General features: G+C 40.2%; 4 protein-coding genes across 5 annotated transcripts; 3 read left to right on the forward strand and 1 right to left on the reverse strand.

Moving 5' to 3' along the window:
- The first annotated feature begins 217 nt into the window (after positions 1-217).
- Positions 218-4,578, forward strand: sfrp2l (secreted frizzled-related protein 2 like). The gene is made up of 3 exons (XM_086262775.1): positions 218-843; positions 2,576-2,656; positions 2,828-4,578. Exons 1-3 carry the CDS (start codon positions 330-332, stop codon positions 3,241-3,243), a joined length of 1,011 nt encoding a protein of 336 aa, XP_086118901.1. The 5' UTR covers positions 218-329; the 3' UTR covers positions 3,244-4,578.
- A 1,021-nt stretch (positions 4,579-5,599) lies between these two features.
- tomt (transmembrane O-methyltransferase) lies at positions 5,600-6,788 on the forward strand. Its single transcript, XM_086262776.1, has 4 exons — positions 5,600-5,861; positions 5,966-6,162; positions 6,329-6,451; positions 6,591-6,788. Exons 1-4 carry the CDS (start codon positions 5,600-5,602, stop codon positions 6,786-6,788), a joined length of 780 nt encoding a protein of 259 aa, XP_086118902.1.
- Positions 6,789-7,491: 703 nt separating this feature from the next.
- On the reverse strand, positions 7,492-9,832 carry anapc15 (anaphase promoting complex subunit 15). The gene is made up of 5 exons (XM_086260981.1): positions 9,682-9,832; positions 9,333-9,454; positions 8,704-8,763; positions 8,459-8,599; positions 7,492-8,285 (listed from the first exon to the last, which is right to left on the reverse strand). Exons 2-5 carry the CDS (start codon positions 9,450-9,452, stop codon positions 8,238-8,240), a joined length of 369 nt encoding a protein of 122 aa, XP_086117107.1. The 5' UTR covers positions 9,453-9,454; positions 9,682-9,832; the 3' UTR covers positions 7,492-8,237.
- Positions 9,833-12,150: 2,318 nt separating this feature from the next.
- folr (folate receptor) lies at positions 12,151-15,554 on the forward strand. Of its 2 annotated transcripts, XM_086262778.1 has the most exons (5): positions 12,151-12,333; positions 14,149-14,279; positions 14,412-14,600; positions 14,890-15,025; positions 15,223-15,554. In XM_086262778.1, the coding sequence occupies exons 2-5, from the start codon at positions 14,151-14,153 to the stop codon at positions 15,486-15,488; spliced, it is 720 nt and encodes a 239-aa protein (XP_086118904.1). In that variant the 5' UTR covers positions 12,151-12,333; positions 14,149-14,150; the 3' UTR covers positions 15,489-15,554. The 2 variants fall into 2 exon arrangements, with proteins under 2 accessions (XP_086118904.1, XP_086118903.1); XM_086262777.1 differs by lacking the exon at positions 12,151-12,333 and having other exon boundaries at positions 14,130-14,279.
- The last annotated feature ends 4,020 nt before the right edge of the window (positions 15,555-19,574 follow it).

Genomic DNA, 19,574 nt, shown 5'->3' on the forward strand with positions numbered 1-19,574 from the left:
ACCTTATTGTCAATACACAGACGTTTGGAGGCTGGTGAATATTTCTTATAAGTTCAAATAGCATTGCAGAAGTTTATTCTTTCTGTCTTGTGGCGCTGCACACAAATGTTTTCAACATTACTGACAACCCAAACTAAGTAAACAATCCCTACGCCCCCACTGACACTGCCGTGGAGGCAGACAGCAGCGGTTTGATGGGGTGGGATTGTGACTGGGAGGCGCCTGGCCTCTCATTAACCCCCTGTTTCCTCCACACCTCTCTGTTTACACCTACATGCCGGTCAAGTCCAGACAGAAGAGCAGAAGCGCTTTAGACTGTAGACAAAACGATGCCTGTTTTTCTGCTCTCTTTCATTGCGCTCTTTGGAGTTTCTCACGCTTCTGACAGCGCGCCTCCGGAACCGTCGCTTTGGTTCAAGCCCACTTTTCGCTCCGTGTGCAAACCCATTCCGAGCACTATGTCTCTGTGCCACGGGATCGGTTACAGGAGCATGTGGATTCCAAACATGCTCGGCCATGATTCACTGAGGGAGGTCCAGCAGCAGTCTGCAGCCTGGCTGCCACTCATCTCCAAGCACTGCCACCGGGACACCAAGAAGTTTCTATGCTCGCTCTTCGCTCCGGTGTGTCTGCCGGAGGTCAGCGGGCCGGTCAGCCCCTGCAGGAACCTGTGCGAGGCCGTACGGGATGGCTGCGTGCCAGTGATGAGCGCGTTCGGCTTCCCCTGGCCTTATATGTTTAACTGCACCCGGTTCCCACACGAAACCGAACTCTGCATCCCCGTATCCGAGGGGCAGGATGGGCGGGAAACAGAGGAGGCGAAGCACGAGGAGGTGCCCAAAGGTCAGTGCACAAAGTTGTGTCATTCTCCACCAAAACACTTTTGTTTTGGGAAGTTCTCAAGTACTCAAGTACAGCTCTGAGGATGCGGTTTGCTAGACTGTGTTTTTCTTATAGTTTATCCTTTTCCTTTATTTCCACTGCATTCATTAAGGAAATGTTGCTCACTCACTCCAGAAAAGCTTCTCATAAACACTGAACTGAACTTTCTCATGTTTTCTTTTTCATTGTAAATGTTCACAAGCTCTTCTAGTGTTTCATGTAAGATTTTAATAAGTCTTTAAAATGCAAGTGTTTGTCCCATAATCATAATCCTCTTAGTAGCGTATCAACCCAGTAGGGCACTTTTCTCTCAGACTGCATGCGTACTCGTGGTTCGTAGGACAGAATGGGAGGCAGAGCCTTTCAGCTTTCAGGCCCCTCTCTGTGGAACAATCGCCCAGTTTGGATTCAGAAGACAGACATCTTTTCTACTTTTAAGATTAGGCTTGAAAATTTCCTTTTTGATAAAGCTTATACTTAGGTCTGGATCAGGCGACCCTGAATCCTCCATTAGTCAGACTGCAATAGACCCAGACTGCTGGGGGACTTTAACTCACTATGCTTTTACACATAGTTTACACCTCTCTGCATTTAATCATTAGTTATGATTAATCTCTGGCTCTCTTCTCTTTTGTCCTGTCTTCCTCTCCTCACCCCCAACCAGTCAGGGCCCCTCCCTGAGCCTGGTTGTGCCAGAGGTCTCCTCCTGTTAAAAGGTGTTTTATTCTGGGTTTTTTCTTCCCACTCTCATCAAATACTTGCTCAGAGGACGCTGTCTGATCTTTGGGGTTTTCTCTCTGTTATTGTAGGGTCTTTACCTTACAATATAAAGCACTACGAAGCACTATTTTTCTGATTTGCTCCTATATAAATGTAATTGAACTGAAATTTAATTGACACATTTAACTTTAATGGAGTAACTGTTGAAGCCTCCGACAAGTACAATTGTCCAATAATAATAATAACAATAGTAATTTTTAAGAAAACTACATGATTGTATTGTGATGTCACCCATTTTGAAAGGTTGTGCTTCCACTTTGCTGCATCAATAATACTCCAGTCATATGTAAACTGTACTAATTACACTTCACTTATAATATACTCTCTGTACTGTACATGGCATTGTTTTAACTTTGGGATATTTCATTTTAATTAATAACATTGCACTTGGAGTGCTGTAGTTTTACTTCATTTTTATAAATGTAGTTTACATTTCCTGAAGCCATTTTTCTGCTTTATTACATTTTTCTCATATTACTTCTTTATTTTTGTCTTTAAATGCAGCACGTTTACTTAGAACAGATTTTTAAAAAAACATTAATATACTGGCACTTTTACTTAAGTTTTAGTATTACTCTTTATTCATCCCTGAATGTAATTTTTACAGTACTGCAATCACGCCTCTTTCACAGCATCCATTTAAAAAATTCAATTCAGTTTCAACTCAGGTTTATTTATATAGCAACAAATCACTACAACAGCCACCTCAAGACACTTTAGACTGTAAAGTTGTATTTAATCCACTTTTACTTAAGGTTCTTACTGAAGCCTTAAGGTGTTTGGCCTGCTTTGATGCTGGGGTTTAATGGACGAAAGAAAACAAAAGAGAAAAGTTCCACCAAGGTGATTATTTTTATATCCCCACTGCAGACTGCTGCAATCATTTAACCATTGTCGTTTTCCATCCCCCCAGGGAGTGTTATTTGTGAAGCCTGCAGTCTGGCTGCAGAAGGAGAGATTGACATCCAGGAAAACTTCTGCCACAGTCCATATGGTGAGAACAAAGTGTTATAGATAACGTGGGCTCCAAATGCATCCTTTTCTTTTGTAGCATGCAATTTCTCTTGCAAAAACAGGACAGCTTATCTAGTCACAGAGACTGGGTGATTTACAACATGCATGAAGTGACACCTGTTGAATAGTGTTCTCCGTGTCTCTGTCGTAGCATTTAAGATGCGTCTGGGCAGCATGATGACAGTGGGGGGTGACCTTCAGCTGGTGCCTACGGCCCGCAGTCGCATCCTGAGATGGGCGGGGGGAGGGGCTGAGAAAGCAGAAGGAGTCGGAGGCGCCATGGCCCACAGCGCTTTGTGGCTCCAAGAAGGCAGCACGTGTAACTGTCCTGGTTTAGACTCTGCAGAGAGTGACGAGAATGAGGAGAAAAGTCAAGAGGAGGTGCAGATGGATAAGAAACTGACAAAAAGAGGAAAAAAGGTGGGGAAAGGTGGATGGTACCTTTCCCTTGCTCAGGCTGAAGAGGGAAGACTGGTGCTGACTCGACTGGTGAGGTGGAGCAGAGGGGACAAAGAGCTGAAGAAGTTCATCCGAGCTCTCCTCAAGCAGCCGTGTGCAGAGCTTTAAACAGCGAGTCATCCACATCTGTTCCTGCCCTGCAGATGATGCTTTCATTGTGCTGCGTGAATACCAGCGCTTTGCAGTAATGTACACAAAGTCCAGCAAAGGAGCCAGCTGCTAACTGGTGAACAGCTGATAGTTCAGACAGTTTCAGATAGCTACGTTAAAAAAATAGTAACATTTTTTTATTAAACCACAGCATCATCTTGATTTGTTACAAAATGTATCCTTGCATTATTATTGTCACTGAGTTTCCTCCATTAAAACGGAGCATTATTTTTTACCAAAATGAGAAGCCAGAGACTTTACAAATGATCATCACCTCATCAACAAAGATAAGAGAGCTGGTGTTTGTGTACACTGCTGAACCACCCAAAATCATACCGACAGGAACATTGCATTTTATTTTTATATATATATTTTTTGTACATAAATGAGTTACATTTTGTCTCCATTATCAAATTATTCACTGAATTAAGAGATCTTTTTGTAATGATCGCTGTGGTGGAGACCGATCTCCCCTCTCTGTGGTGACATGTCCATGCACACACAAGCAATATATTTATCTGTTTACTTCAATTTATTTTTTTAATCTTGTATTTTACTTGATACATCAATAAGGTTTTTCTTGATCCTTCCATCATGACTTAGTAAAGAAAGAAATTGGACTCCGCACAGAGACGCACACCTGTTGACGTTAACTTGAGATATCAAATGTCAGTTTCACACTGCCCTTGTTTCTCCTGTTGCTCATTTTATTTGTATTTTATTTTTTTTAAATATACTGGTTTCTTCATGTCACATGAAAAATGGCAAAACCTGATGTTAAACAGTTGTAGTTTTTTTCTGTTAAATGGGAATATTTATAGGATATATATATACTGTCATGCACGTGATACATAAATTATTCACAGCCTTGTGTCTCTGAGCTTCTCTTAAACACACACGCTCTTCTCTCTGTGTTTCTGCACCTGCCTCAGCTCAAGTGCCACCTTTCAAAGTCTACTCTGCTTTTTATTAAACAGGTAAGTTTGTCTTTTCTTTCCGAGTAACATGGATTCTGTTCAGTGTGATGCAGAAAGTCGGTGAAGTCTACACTTATGTGGGGCAGTAGAAGCATCTAGAGCGGCACAGTACTTTCTTTCACATTTAGCACGAGACTATGGCGGCTACACCTGTTTCTGTGCAGATGTCATTTTGCATACATGAGTATTAGAAGTTCATTCAGCTCAGAAATATTTTGTGATTACAAATAAAGATCACAGTGTTTTAATTATTAACAGTTTCCTGTGTATGTACATTTATTTCTTTGCTGTAAAGAAATAATGATTAAATGAAAATTGTGGCTTTTCTGCGTCCTTGTTGTCTTTACTTACAGCTTAGGTCATATTTAAAAGCTAAACCAGACTACGTTACTGAAAAATGTACAACAGAGACACACTTTGGGAAATTTTTCTTAATCCAGTGCAGTATTACCTTCTGTTGTTGTTTTACGTGCCAGTACATCATAGTTTAAGCACATAGTGCATAAACAGAATAAGTAAGTGGTTTTGTAGTTTGGAGAGTGATACCACTGCCCCTGAATTATGATTCTTTATTTTTATGAGAACATCAGTTGATGTTTATTTAAAAAAGACAAGTGCCTTCCTCAATGAACCTGAGCTAAGAAAAAATGCAATAATATAAATTCCCTTGTGCCAATCATGGAATTTCTAAATTTTAAAGGAACGCACGCCCAGTGTTGTCTAAGACACCGATCAATGTTAAATTGAAGTTGAGTAGTAATATTTTCTCTGTTTATGCTGTTGACCATGAAATCAAAATGATTCAGTGCTTTTATAAGGTGTTGCAGGTGCATAAATTCTGTGGGAATCAGAAAGAGAGCAACAAGTATACTTCAGGTATTAAAGGACTTGCCAGTTCACAAAAACACCAATTTAATGATCCCCTATGGCAAACACCAGGCCGAAGATAGATACTTCCAGCAGAATTTGACTCAAGCAGGCGCAGCCATCAGCCGCGACCGAGTGGTGGGTGAGGTTAAAGAAGAGAGAGAAAAGAGGAGCACACAGAGACAAGACACAAACTATGGGAGAGAGCAGACATAATTTAATGACATGCTGTAAACGTGTGTGTGTGTGTGTGTGTGTGTGTGTGTGTGTGTGTGTGTGTAGACTATTTGTTCCCAAAGGTCTCCTCTTTTAGGTTTTCCAGAGCCAGTCAATCAAAACATCTTTCAAAAACCCTTGTAGTCAGTGTTTACTTATACTTCTTGTGATAAATAATACAGGGCTCACTTTGTTAAAATATATCTGACAAATAACCGACCTGTGCATGTGTGTTTCTGTCTGTAGATGCTAGGATGGTGTCTCCTGCTATTGCTCTGGCCTTCCTTCCACTCCTGCTGACGCTGATTATCAGGTACCGTTACTTCTTTGTGCTGTTCTATCGGGCAGTCCTCATCAGGATATGGAAGGACTGTGTTACTGGTCTGAGCCGAGAGGAGCGTGCCTTTCAGTACGTCCTCACTCATGCCACCCCCGGAGACCCTGACAGTATCCTGGACACCTTTGATGTCTGGTGCAGCAAGGTGGAGTTCATCAGCAACATTGGACCTAAAAAAGGTACAGAGTTTGAACACAGCAAACGTAATCTTTGTTTGTTTGTTTTAAAAAGTAAAAAGCACCTTTAGGTGTGTATTTGCGTGTATGGTTTCCTTGATTTTTAGGAAAGATCCTGGACCGGCTGCTGATGGAGCACAGCCCTCTGACAGTGCTGGAGCTGGGTGCCCACTGTGGATACAGCACTGTGCGGATTGCCCGTTCTCTGCCTCTGGGCGCCAGGCTCTACAGCATCGAGATGGACCAGAGAAATGCCGCTATCGCTGAGAAAGTCATCCGCCTGGCAGGGTTTGATGATGACACGGTGAGTTAGAGAAGCATCTAAACAATTTAAAAAATGTTCTTTGTTCAGTACACTTCATGTGCAGCAGGCCGTCTGAAAGACCAGATACATTTGGGGCTTTATTACTCTAATTTTACTAAACAATGAGAGTTTCATACTTTTGATAATCATGCTGTGCTTTCCTCAGGTGGAGCTGATTGTCAATCCATCTGATGAAGTGATCCCTCAGCTGCGCTCTGACTACAATTTAGAAAGACTGGATTTTGTCTTTATGGACCACTGGAAGAAATGTTACCTCCCTGACCTGCAAGTAATGAGAATAAATTACTAGACAGGATATTTGTATATATTATATTATATTATATTATATTATATATTTGACTTAAAGGTTTGCGCTTTCCTACTGTTACCCACCCAGCTGCCTCACTCGCTGTCCCTGTGTGTTACAGATGCTCGAGGGCTCTGGTCTACTGGGAAAAGGATCTATTATCCTGGCAGACAACGTGCTGTTTCCTGGTGCTCCAAAGTTCCTTAGATATATTCGCAAGAGTGGCCTGTATGAATGGAAGATCCACCGGGCCATGCTAGAGTATAGCAAGGGCATCAGGGATGGGATGGCTGAGCTAGTGTACCAGGGAATCAAGTAGATCATGACATCATGGCAGGATTTCATATTGTTACTCAAACACACACTTCAGAAACAGAAATGTCCAAATTCTTACTTCATCTAAAGGGGTATCGTTTCAATTTCTAGTCTGTGTAACAATACAGCTCATCCTGTGAAGAAATACCTTGCAAAATAACTCACTAGTGCATACTGGGTAAAGAAGGAGCTTCAAGGTTTACTGCAGATCCCGTTTGACCAAGTGCCCCACCGATTTCACAAGAGATAATTTACTGCAACATTTACCCACAAAAACAAAACAAAGCTAAATTAAATCTTAAAACAAAAGGCTGACACTTTCTATATAGAGAAATATAAACAATCCCCAGTTTAGGTATCTCATATGCTCCAATCACCTTTTATTCTACTGGGACTTTGTTGTGACTTCTCAGCATCTCATGTCTTTTCTTTTGTTTAAAAGACTCAAATAAACAATTTTTTTAAGGCTTCTTTTTTCTTACTCCCAAATTTGAGACTCACAAAATTTAATCTAAATGCAAATTAAACCTAAATTAAAATAAATTTTTTATTAAAGTACATGTTAATATTAATCACCTGTCTTCCTTCAGCTGAACTGCAAGCATTAATTCTTAAAATCTTCCCTGCAGTTAAAGTCTAATTATATAAACCTTGGCCATCCCACCACCAAAATTCACCAAACTTTTTATTGAACTACAAGTGACGCGTCACATCTTGTTAGATTTTATTAATAAATTCAAATACACAAAAACAGAAACATGGTTCAGTTAAAATAATTTACAACTTCAGCAGAAGTAGGGAATGCCATGGTTAAATATTCTACAACATAACCATGACAGAACTCTGTGTCTCATATTTAAATATTTGTTAGCAGCTTTTGCTTCTGACATAGTTCAAAATATAAAAAGTGTCTGATCAGAATACATGTCCTGGGGTTTTATGAATGCTCTGCTGAAGGTATTTCTGTAACATACAAAACACTGCTGGGAAACAGAACAGGACTATATGGTGAAGCAACTGGATGACTCTTGCATAGGTCAATAAGTTATTTTGCTGACTTGACGTTATGGTCATGCTTAGTCTGCTGGTTGCAGACGCTGCTCTGCATAACTGTAGATAGCAAAAGTTCAAGGTTTACATAACGGATCAGTGGGCCTGCTGCTACCACTGCGTGAAGGTTTTCCCGACTTGATACAAAAACAACACTACTTAAGAGCACCACACAATTGGAGCCACTTTGATTGGTTTAAAGTATTTTCCACAGTCACACAATTGTAATTAAATTGAAGTTAGAAAAAATGCACTGATTTCTCAAAGTATCTTATGGTGATTCTTCAGCATTGTTCTTTCACTAATTTCACACATAAAAACATGTCAGAGACTGAAGAGCAGCAGTTGTATTTTAAGCATGGAGTGGAAACCCAGGGCCAGCCTGATGAAAACCAGTATTGTCTTAAATCATCCACTGGTCTTGGTCTTGGTCTGGTCCTTCCATATCCACCTGACAGAAAGAAACCGAGCTAGATTAGAGGCAGTTTTGGTAATGGAAAGAAACTGAATTAAATTTAGATACATGTATTTTTACCAAGTCTTAACATTAAAAAACCTCATGACCGTAGGGTTTGTGATACTGTCGCCTGGAAAAAAAATTATTCAAATCATAAAGAAAAGCACCTCATTTATCTCGCCATCATCAGGTGACTCGTTGTAGTCGTTCATCTCATCCATGTCCTGCATGTCCTCTTCATCTTCTGAGTCTTCCTCGCTGTCTTCTTCATCTTCGTCATCTTCTTCTTCCTCCTCTTCGTAGCCTGCCTGCACCCAGTAAATGCAGACAGCATGAATGGAGGGGAACAAAGTATGTAACCAGTCTGTTTCACACTGTGTCTATTTTGTGTTTAAAAATCTTTTTCCGTTACCTCAAAAATTGGTTTTCCAATGGGCATCAGATTGTTGTCTTTCTCAGCAATGCTCTGCAGCTACGGTAGAGACAGTTTGCACATATTAAAGTGTATGAAGTCTCATAATACGATCAATAGACTGATCATGCATGGCCAGAGATGTTGCAGCTGTGGAGCTTGACTGATCTGAGGTTTCAGAAAGGACAATACTGTCCAAGTTATGCTAAGTACTGAACAATCTTTCACACCGTACTGTGTAAAGTATTGTTTTAACTTTGTAACATTTAATTTTGACTAAACATTGCACTTTGAGTGCCTTAGTTTTACTCTTTTTTTATATATAGTGTTTACACTTTCTGTTTTTCACATTTATAGCTCAAGTTAGAACGATTTCCTCCTGGGATTAAGATGTATTTATAAGTTTATTTATTATTTTGATTCTGATAAAGGAAAAATAATAGAGCCACCAGTAATTATAGCAGACTACAGGACTTCTATATGACTTTTAGCCTTTCGCAAATACTCAAACTAATAAATTATAAACTAACACGCGCAGAGTATATAAACTCATCGTAAGTGAAATGGAAGCAAAAAAATAGCATAAAGATGGAAAATACAAGTCTATAATTGCTCTGGGGAGCCTTTACCCAGGTCTGGTGCTGCTGCTCTTGCTGGTGCAGCTCGGTCTCATCCACACACGGTCGGTCCAGATTAAACCACAGAGACTCCGTTATCCGGGGCAGCAACGACGGAAACAGCGTGGACATTTCTGTCACACAACAGAAATGAATCCCATAAAACAGAAAGAAAACTGAAGCCGGAGTTTGCGTTAAGACAACAAACGACAGAGGAACAGCTAATACGTCATTAACGGTCGATTTAAAAGTCCTCCAGTTTAAGACTCACAGACTCTAAAATCTAACACTCCCCTGATATTGTGGATTGAAAATGATGTGATATAATCAAACAATAAAATAACTTCGTGCTTAACCTTACCCGAAATCCACAGTCTGAGTCCCTGTCAGTGGCTCGACAAAAATTCAAAACAAATTTTACCGGAAACTGCTGGTGTTCACCCATAAAGAGTCCTCCTTTCTCCAGCGGCTCTCCATAAAGGTTCCCTTTTCGGAGCATGAGCCACGTCTGTGGCACGAGAGGTTCTAAATAAAGTAGAAACACTAATGAGCTTTAACTAAAATGTGTCACAGCGATATTAATGTGTGTGAATGGGTGGATGACAGGTTGTGTAAAGCGCTTTGGGGTCCTTAGGGACTAGAAAAGCGCTATACAAATACAGGCCATTTACCATGTTTTTATTTTAATGATCGGTATATGCAATAAAACATGTTATTTGTCTTTATTTAATTTAATTTTATGACATGGTGTTGACAAGCTGAAGAAGAACTGGGATGTCATCATCATCATCAACAACAGGTTAAACTGGAAGACCAACACAGAAGCTGCATATAAAAAGAGGATAAAGAGATCCCTCAGCCTATACAGTAAAATGATGGAGACTTTCAGTCACTCAGGAACTGGTCACACCCAGTGCCCTCCAATAGTAACTGTTGGTGACACCAGCAAACTAGATTAGAAAAGAACAGATTAGAAAGATTTGCTCTTTGAATGCCTGCAAACTGGACACATTTGAAGCTGCGGTGGAGAGAAGGTCACTGAACAAGCTGTAATCCATCATGGCGTATACCTCTGCACCACTTAGTGCACTTCAGCCTGAACTGTTTTAGTCAAGTGCTCTTGTCCTTTCTTTAAGTAGACTTCAGGAATAGTTCACCAGGCTTCTTGAAAGACATTCAAAGCTCCTCTCAGCATGTTGGCTCCCTTTTGCATAGCCTCCACCATGCTTTACAGATAGTTTCAGACACTCACTGTTTTACCTCTCCTGACCTCTTGTGTACAAATGGTGATTTAAACTAAAAATTTCAAATTTGAATTCATCACTCCATCAGACCTGTTTCCACTGGTTTTCAGTCCGGTGCTTGTGCAATTTGTCTTTTCTCCCTGTTGCTTTTCTTTAAGAATGGTTTCTCGACAGCCACCCTTCCACTAAGACCATTTCTGATGAAACTTTGATGAACAGTAGATGGATCAATTGAACCATCTCTCAAGTCCTGTCTCAGACTTTTTGCACACCAAGCTGAGATATGCCACGTTTTCAGCAAATAGCTCAAAGATGAATTATCTTCCTTGTGCAAAAATATTACTTTGTCCCAGTCAAATAGATTCGACTGAATAAATGGGAATAAATAATGCATTTTTGTGGCATGTTGCTGGTAACAAAGTGACTGAAAAAAAGTAGTGAGTAAAATGAGAGGTGAGTAAAGACTTTTGCACAGTACTGTATCTGTCTGGAAGAGTAGCATCTGCCATATATTATTATTAGTAGTAGTAGTAGCAGTAGTATTGTGTATTATGTGATTAGTGTATATCAGCTTTAAGCAACCCATAACACAAACACTCTTTCAAACTATAGGAAGCTGCTGAGATAACAGAATTTTTGTCGTAGTTCACGGCTGGTTTCTGTAAATGCTGCTGAAGTTGAACATTCTTATCAGTAGGTTCAGAGCGTTAACCTCAAGTATAAGCACATTCATGCACATGCAAAGAAATTACCCTCTTGAGGGTGTATGTAAAGTTTCTTTTTTCTTTGTCATGGTGAGAGCACTAAAAGTACTTACTTACCATCCTTTTGATCTTCTTATTGTCATCCCAGGTCACGCTGCCCTGTCACAACAGGGTGGTGGTGAGCAGGTTAAACCTTGAGATAAGACTGATATTCTCCTTGAGATAAGACTGATATTCTTCATGGCCAGATGTTATAAAACTGGAAAATCACATGCTCACAGGAACTGCTGACTGGTAACAAATTAAAGAAAAATCCGACATCAAGAGTGTTAAAGTAGCTTATAGATAGCCTGGCACTGGTTCTACAGTTATCTGACCAGATGCAATATCACTCTTCTATGAGATAGTCCCGCCCTTGGTGTTTATGATGGCAGTGGAGAGGAATGTCTTACATGGTGGTCCAAAATCTCCCATAGATGTTGACTGAGTGCATGTGATTGTGAAAGCCATAAAATATAATTGACTTCATTTTCATAATTATGAGAGTAGTTTAGTGACCTCTTGTACCTTGCAGACGCAGGCATAATCACCTGAAGAATACTAGTCCAATCAGGCCAGAAGTATTTCATCATAGGATAATGGAGATAACTGAGAACATGGTAATTATAGTCATTCAAAGTGACCCACCACTCTGAAGGGACCAGGGGACCCAGACCTGGATACCCGTATCATTGGAGGTGGGGGTGTCTTTGAATTTGTCACATCTTAAACACACACACACACACACACACACACACACACACACACACACACACACACACACACACACTTCATATGGACTTTGGACTTTGAAAACTAATTAGTCAAAAGCACAGCAAGTTTTCACATTCATTCGCTCACACTCTACCCACACAGTCAGACGCGTGCACACACACAAACACGCAGTCGGGCACAAATCTGTGTTTGGAAATTCTTGTTTGGTCTTGAGAAGTGTGTTAAAGGGCATCTGGAGATACAGCTTTGTAGGATCATCCCTTCAAGAAGGAGTCATCACCAAATCCAAAGGTAAAGGGAATTTGTTCATTATTACTTTGTCTCTAAATGAATTTTCACCACAGCTGCATCTACTTTGTATTTCTAAACTATACGATAATACACAGCTACTTCTATTTACATGCATATGGATTATTTTATCTATATATGATGATTAGAGCTTTACAAAATCGTTGACAAGTTTATCTTTCATGTTTTTTAATGTTTGGCTTTTAAACGCAAAAAGGTGTAGAGACACATTTGCTCTCTGACAGAGTTCACTTTATAGCTTACATTGTGTCCTTTTGCATTTTTATGCTGCATTCAGGAGCCACACTTTATTTGTTGCGGTATTGTGGGTAAAACTTCCTCATGTCTTATATTTAGTATTTAAAAGAACCCAAAAGTCAGATTAGCAGAGAGAAAAATCACACGTGGGACAGAGTAAGTAAAAGAAAGTAAGTAAAGTATTATTTATATAGCACCTTTCTGGATAAAAAGTTCACAAAGTGCAGGTAAACGGATTCCACAAAAAGAAGTGAACACAAAGCGTGGATCGTGTCCACGTGTGTGCCGTCGATGCTGAAAACCGACATCTGAAAGATTATGAAGCTGGAGGTTTCATTACTCTCTGGCCACAATTCACTGAACCAGCTGCAAAAGAAGATCAAAACTATGCTTCACGTTTGATAAACATCGTCATGAATTCCCTCTTACTTTTGCTCTTTTGCTTCCACCACGATAAAATCAAACTTCCTGCACAGCTCTTTCTCAGTGTACTCAAGAGCCCAGTTTACCATGAAATATCTCTGTTTTCTGCATTATTCGCTTGCTTATTATGCACCAGTCTACCGTTGTGTTCAGTGCTGTCAGCCGCTTTTTGTTTGTTTTGGTTTTTGGATTTTTGGGTTTGTTTTTTTAAAAATGACCACCGACAAGAAAACCTAATTTCTGCTGTTCAATAAAGAAATTTACCTGATGCTGAACAAAGCAAAGCAAAGTTACAGAGGTTTTATTAGAAAGCGTTTTGCAATTCGGCATAATTTTAAGAAGTTTAATGTTCATCTGCTGATTCATGGTTTTCTTCTCTTTTGCCTACTGCAGAATATTTTTAAAGGTTATCTGCTATAAAAAGCCAGGCCAAGAAAATCTCCTTCATGTTTTTCTAAGTTTTATCCCCACTTACACAGAGGCATCTCCTGTGATGCTTACACCTCTGGTAAAGTCTCACAAGTTTCAGCTTTGTTTTTATACATAGATATAAAAATATGGATATGTACTGATAAATGATGACAATTATGATATTTCTCACTGTCTGAGTCAAAATTGAATCGAATTGAATGGAATCGGGGATCTAATCGAATCGGGACTTTGTGAATCGGAATCGAAATGGATACCCAGCCCTTATTAAGTCATCACCACATCAATCAGCTTTGCTTAGCTGTTCTTCCTTGTAAATTTTTTGTCCAGTTTGGAGTTCTATAGCTTTGGAGAATTCAGGTTGTCTTCTTACAAAAAAAGCAAAAACAAGGACTGTCCGGATTACCATAAACTCTAAACTTTGTCACTAGGTCTGTTACTGAAAGAGATCTACACCAGGGCTGTTAAATACAGTAAATACTGTTAAAATATTAAATTAGTACCTATGACCAAACAATCCAGACACCTGCCTGCTGATGGTAGAAAATTAACTAAGGTCAGTAAAATGCTGTTCGTCAGACTCGGGTTAGAGGTCACAGGGAGTTGGCTGCTATCCCATACTATTTCCTTCTTCCCATTATTGGCCTCTTTATAAGCAGTATTAAGATTTTTCCCACAACCTGCTGTTGATGCTTCCCTCCCCTACAGTCATGTGGTCCGTCCTGGCCTTGCTGCTTGCCCTCTCTGGTGGAGCCATGTCTCTGGACAAACTGAACATGTGTATGGATGCAAAACATCACAAAACAGAGCCTGGCCCTGAGGGACAACTGTACCAGCAGGTGATAATTGCAAACATAGCACTGTCGCTAACGTTTCCCTTCTTGTCTTGATTTAAACCCCAAGGAGCTTGGTGGAAAAAACATTTTTTTTAGTTCTAAATCCATAAAGTGATTCTGGTTTCCTTTTTCCAGTGCTCTCCATGGCGAGATAATGCATGCTGCACAGCCAACACCTCTGCAGAAGCCCATGACGATGCCTCCTATCTCTACAACTTCAACTGGAATCACTGTGGCAGTATGAGCAAGGAGTGCAAAAAACATTTCATCCAGGACACTTGTTTTTATGAGTGCTCACCACACTTGGGACCCTGGATACAACCAGTGAGTATTCTCATCCACGTGTGCATTTGAGTGTCTAATGTTTGTCTATATTTTTGTCACTAGATGGCAGCACAGGAAGTTGAAAGGACAGAAATGGTCTGTTGTTCAAACTGAGGAAACAGAATATATATATATATATATATATATATATATATATATATATATATATATATATATATATACATATATATATATATACATACACGCAGTAGTTAGAACTATGAGGGAAAGGGGCTTATTTAGTTCATTACTGATTATACTAATCAGCCAATGGTGTGCATTTGTGTAGGTGGATCAGAGCTGGCGTAAGGAGCGCATCTTAGATGTGCCTTTATGTAAGGAGGACTGTGAAACCTGGTGGGAAGACTGCAAGAATGATTTCACCTGCAAAACTAACTGGCACAAGGGATGGGACTGGAGCTCAGGTGGGGCCCACACTTGGAAAAGCAAAGCAGACATGCATGTTTGCGCTTGCATTTCTCTTATAAACCACAGCAAGCATATTCCCAGTTTTGCAAAAACATTTTCACACAGAAATTTTTTGTTGTTGTTGCTTTTACATTTACATCTATGCAGAAACAACACTATTAAAATTTATCAAATGCATTCAATTCTGTCACAGGTATCAACAAATGTCCTGAAGGTAGCAAGTGCAGTAAGTGGACTGATGTTTTTCCCACACCCAAATCCATGTGTGAAGAAATCTGGTCCAACTCTTACATCTATACCACATACACCAAAACCTCTGGGAAATGCATGCAGCTCTGGTTCACCGGCACAAACCCCAACAAGAAGGTTGCTGAGTACTACCTCAACAATGGGCAGCAACAGCAAAGCTCTGCTCTGCCAACACTGCTCTTCCTGGCTGTCACATCTCTCTCTCTGTAATGATTCATTAAAATTAATATTTCTGACCATTGCTGTATCACCTTGAATTAAAACAGATTTCTTAAACCTTTCTGTCAGTCCCTGAGCCACTTCATATACAGTAAGACCCCTTTGGCTGGCATTCTAGTAAAATTCATCAACTAGAAAATGTCAGGTATTGATGATGCAAAAAATATTCTGATAACAAAAGTTACCTGCTTGGGAATATACTAGGTAATTAGTTTAAACAGCAGCATAATCACCATCAGAAGTCCAAATCAGTTAATAATGCTCAATACATAAAACTTGTTTCATCTACTCTCATTACTGTGGGGAGCAGCTGGCAGTTCTCTTTTTTTGTCTTCCTCTTCAGGATAAAAAAAAGAGAAAACAGACATAAAGAACAAGATTATAATTTCATCAGCCAACACAGCAATTTTGTGTCCAGACAAGTGCTGTACAATCAAAGATCTGTGTGGACAGGGGAAATAAAACAAAAATAAACTTGTGCTCCTGGAGAAGCCATGAAGAGACACATGCCACATTCTGTATTACTGCACAGCTCTGGAATGATATTTCTCTTAAGTGCAGTCTATGGATCAGCTTAATAACCCCTTCACAACCTCAATGACCAGGAGGGAAACTGTAAAACTGACCCTGGGAAAATGTTTCTCCATGCTGGGCCCCAGTGATCGCACCATCACATGATCAGTCCGGGGCCAGCCAGTGGTTAGTGGGCTCTGCTGCTCGGTAATTATGGGGTTCCAGTCCCCTGAGTGTGTGTGTTTGTGGCAGAGAGAGAAAGACAGAGAAAAAGAGTGAGAGCCTAACTCCCTCCATGTGTACACGTGTTTGATGTGTGCCTATCAATGCCGCATGTGAATGTGCTCCATCAGGTCTCTGATAAAGGCTTTTGATTGGTTAAAATGTAACCACGGATGCCTTTGGAGGCTTAAGGATCAAACTGAGATGCATATTTTATGTACCCTGTACTTAATCAAGACTTCATATAAGTACTTGAAAAAACTATAACTATAACTTGTTGTGTTTAACGTACTGATAACAACACCCTTCCTCGTGATACCACTGTTAATTTAGCATATCGAGTTTAGTCTGTGTATCTCACCCTAGTCTTTCCTGTTTCTTCTGACAGCATAAACAACACCCACAGAACTTCTATAAGAGTTTGAATTACAGAAGACGGTTTGCCAAATTTTTGCCAAATTATGTTGGTTCTTTATGGTAAACAAAGTACACTCAGTGCCCGCTCAATCACAACTGCTTTAAAGACACATTCCTGAGAGATTTTGGTACATATTACCATGACATCATCATGCAGATGCTGCAGATTTGTGCCACCACATCCCACACCCTAACAGTACTTTATTGGATTTAGATCTGGTGACAGTGGAGGGACTCTGAGCACAGTGAACTCTTTGTCATGCTATACAAATCAGTTTGAGATGACTTGAGTTTTGTGACATGGAGCATTGTCCAGCTGGAAGCAGTCATCAGAAGATGGATACACCATGGTCATAAAGGGGCATGGCATTGTCAGCAACAATAGTCAGGAAGGGTGTGGTGTTTAAATTGTGCTCAGTTGGTACTAAGGATGCCAAAGTGTGCCAAGGAACTATCCCCCACACCACTAAGTTATCAAAAGCACCCTGAACCATTGATGTCAGGCAGGATGGTACCAAGGGCTGGTCAGACCAATAGTACCACTCAGAGGGAATCTGTAACTGAGGGGTACCGCTGAGGGGACCCTGGGGAGTTGGCCCATTGGTTCTTTTCCAGGAGAGGTGGACATTGATAGAGGAGAGCAGGCATGTGGTGAAATGAGGTGAGAGCTCCAAAACAGTTTTACAGTAGAAGTTGACCAGCAGAAAGGAAACAGTTTCGTTCTGCACATGTGAAGACCACTTATTTAGCCAGAATCAGACTTTTATTAATCCCTGAGAAAATTATGCATACATATGTAGCCAGGAGGAACTAGAAATGTGGCGAAAGAGCACTAACACACTGAGAGGGTAAGTTAACAAAGGTGTTGCAAAACAACCTGATGAGGAGGCTGATAATCTGGTGGAGGCTGGGAGCAGAAACAGCTACGTTTAAACAGTGACTGATGAGACTGATAAACACCAAACAACCCAGTGTTTGACCAAGACAGATGGATCCATGCTTTCATGATGTTTAGACCAGATTCTGATCCATCCCATGATCTAAATGTTTTTCCAAACTTCTTTTGTCCAATTTTGCTGACACTGTGTGAAGCCTCAGATGCAGCCTCAGTCTGGCCACTCTCCTTTGACCTCTGACATTCACTCAGAGACCTGCCGTTGGCTGGATATTTCCTGTTTTACAGACCATGCTTTGCAAACCTTAGAGACATTTATGTGGGGAAAACATTTTCTTAAATGTTCAGATTAGCTGGCACCAACAATCATGCCACATTCAAAGTCATTTAAATCACCTTGTTTCCTCATTCTGATGTTCAGCTTGAACTCCACTTGATCATGCCTATATGCCTAAACACACTGAGTTTCTGTCACATGATGGCTTATTAGATCATTTTGTTCACAACTTGCGGAACAGGTGTACATAAAGTGACTGCAGATGAGTATAAAGACAGTATAAAGACAATCAGTCCACTAAGAAATAATTTAAAAAGCCATTCTTGAAATATTAATGGAGTTTTTGCATTTCATCATGTTAAAAATGATACCAATTGCAACATTCCCCTGACACCAGCAACCATTAGCTACTCTACGCAACTAAACTGGGCTAATTAATGCCTACAAAGCAGCAGAGTTACAGTCAGTGGTAGACAAAATGTTTTACAGATAATAAAGGAGATACATTTCTCTAAATGTCAGCAAATTCTGCATGTGAATATCAAAGAGTAAACAGAGAAACTAAAGCTAAAAGTGTGGCATCAGTGAATTACAATAACAAATGACGCTAACATTGTGGAGTACTAAGAAATAGCCAGTAATTTGGCCTCCACAGGCTTAAAATCTCAAGAATCAAGTGTCTATGAAGTTGTCTTTCCTGTGTTGCCCAGCAATGGCCATTACTGGTGTGCTGTGTGCTGTAACAACTGCAGCAGACAATTGTGGTTAGCCAAAAAGACAAGAATGAGTTATTTACGCTACATTTTGCTGACAGTGTAGTTTTAAACTCATGAGACATCTTGCAATATGCTTTTATGATCGCCGCATGCAGACACATTGTTAAGCCACACACTTTTACAGTTTCACATTCATCTCACACACACAGTGTGATGCCATAACCAGAAATAGCACTGGGATGGCTGCTGTCCCCGTGGCTATTAATACTCAGCTTTTCTGAGGTCATTGGCAACACACGTTGCTCTGCCCAACTCTCACTCTCTCTCGCTCGCTTTATGCCCATATTCTTGCTTGTTCCATAACATCCTTCAAGAGTCAGACTTGATTCTGGGCAGGGGAAAAAGGCTAAATCAGAGTAACGAGCAAATATTTCAAAATGCTGGGTTACTCCTGTGGTTTGTGAGACTGGCCCTTAGGTGGGCAGTTACACCTTGTGGGAGTGCATGTGAATGTGTGTGGTCTGGAAAAGAAAAGGATTGCATAACTGGATTTAAGCTTGGGCTGAGAAATGACTGCAGCTGGGCCTCCTCAGTGGCTGTAGGTCACACTGATATTCAAAGAGGAAAGCCCTCTGGCATTAGTCAAGGCTTTGACTATGCAGGCTAAGTGACCGGGACACAAGAGTAGGAGTGTGTCTTTCAGTTACTGAAAGCTTTTTAATAACTTGAATGAAAAACTACTACTCATCACTTTGGAAAAAAACATCTAAACCACATTTTAAATGTTAGTAATCTCATAGGAAAAACTTATCCAAGTACAACAGCCAATACTGTACCCAAAGTGTTTAGTAGTTATGGTACTTACCTCAAAGGTCTACAAAGCACTTTAAGATTGCAGATTGTTAAGGTGCCGATCATTTGAGCCATAATATACTGTATTAATGCATTATATACTGTTTATTGATGTGTATAAAACCAATATCTTAAGCTTTGTAGTGGAGTAAAGCCAAATATTTCTCTTGAAGTGGAGAGAGGCG

The sequence above is a fragment of the Aulonocara sp. 'chitande type north' Nkhata Bay genome, linkage group LG14 (genome assembly GCF_057382095.1).
Source record: "Aulonocara sp. 'chitande type north' Nkhata Bay isolate Kocher_YH1m ecotype deep benthic linkage group LG14, A_spYH_male_GT1.1, whole genome shotgun sequence".
NCBI classification, from domain to species: Eukaryota; Metazoa; Chordata; class Actinopteri; order Cichliformes; family Cichlidae; genus Aulonocara; species Aulonocara sp. 'chitande type north' Nkhata Bay.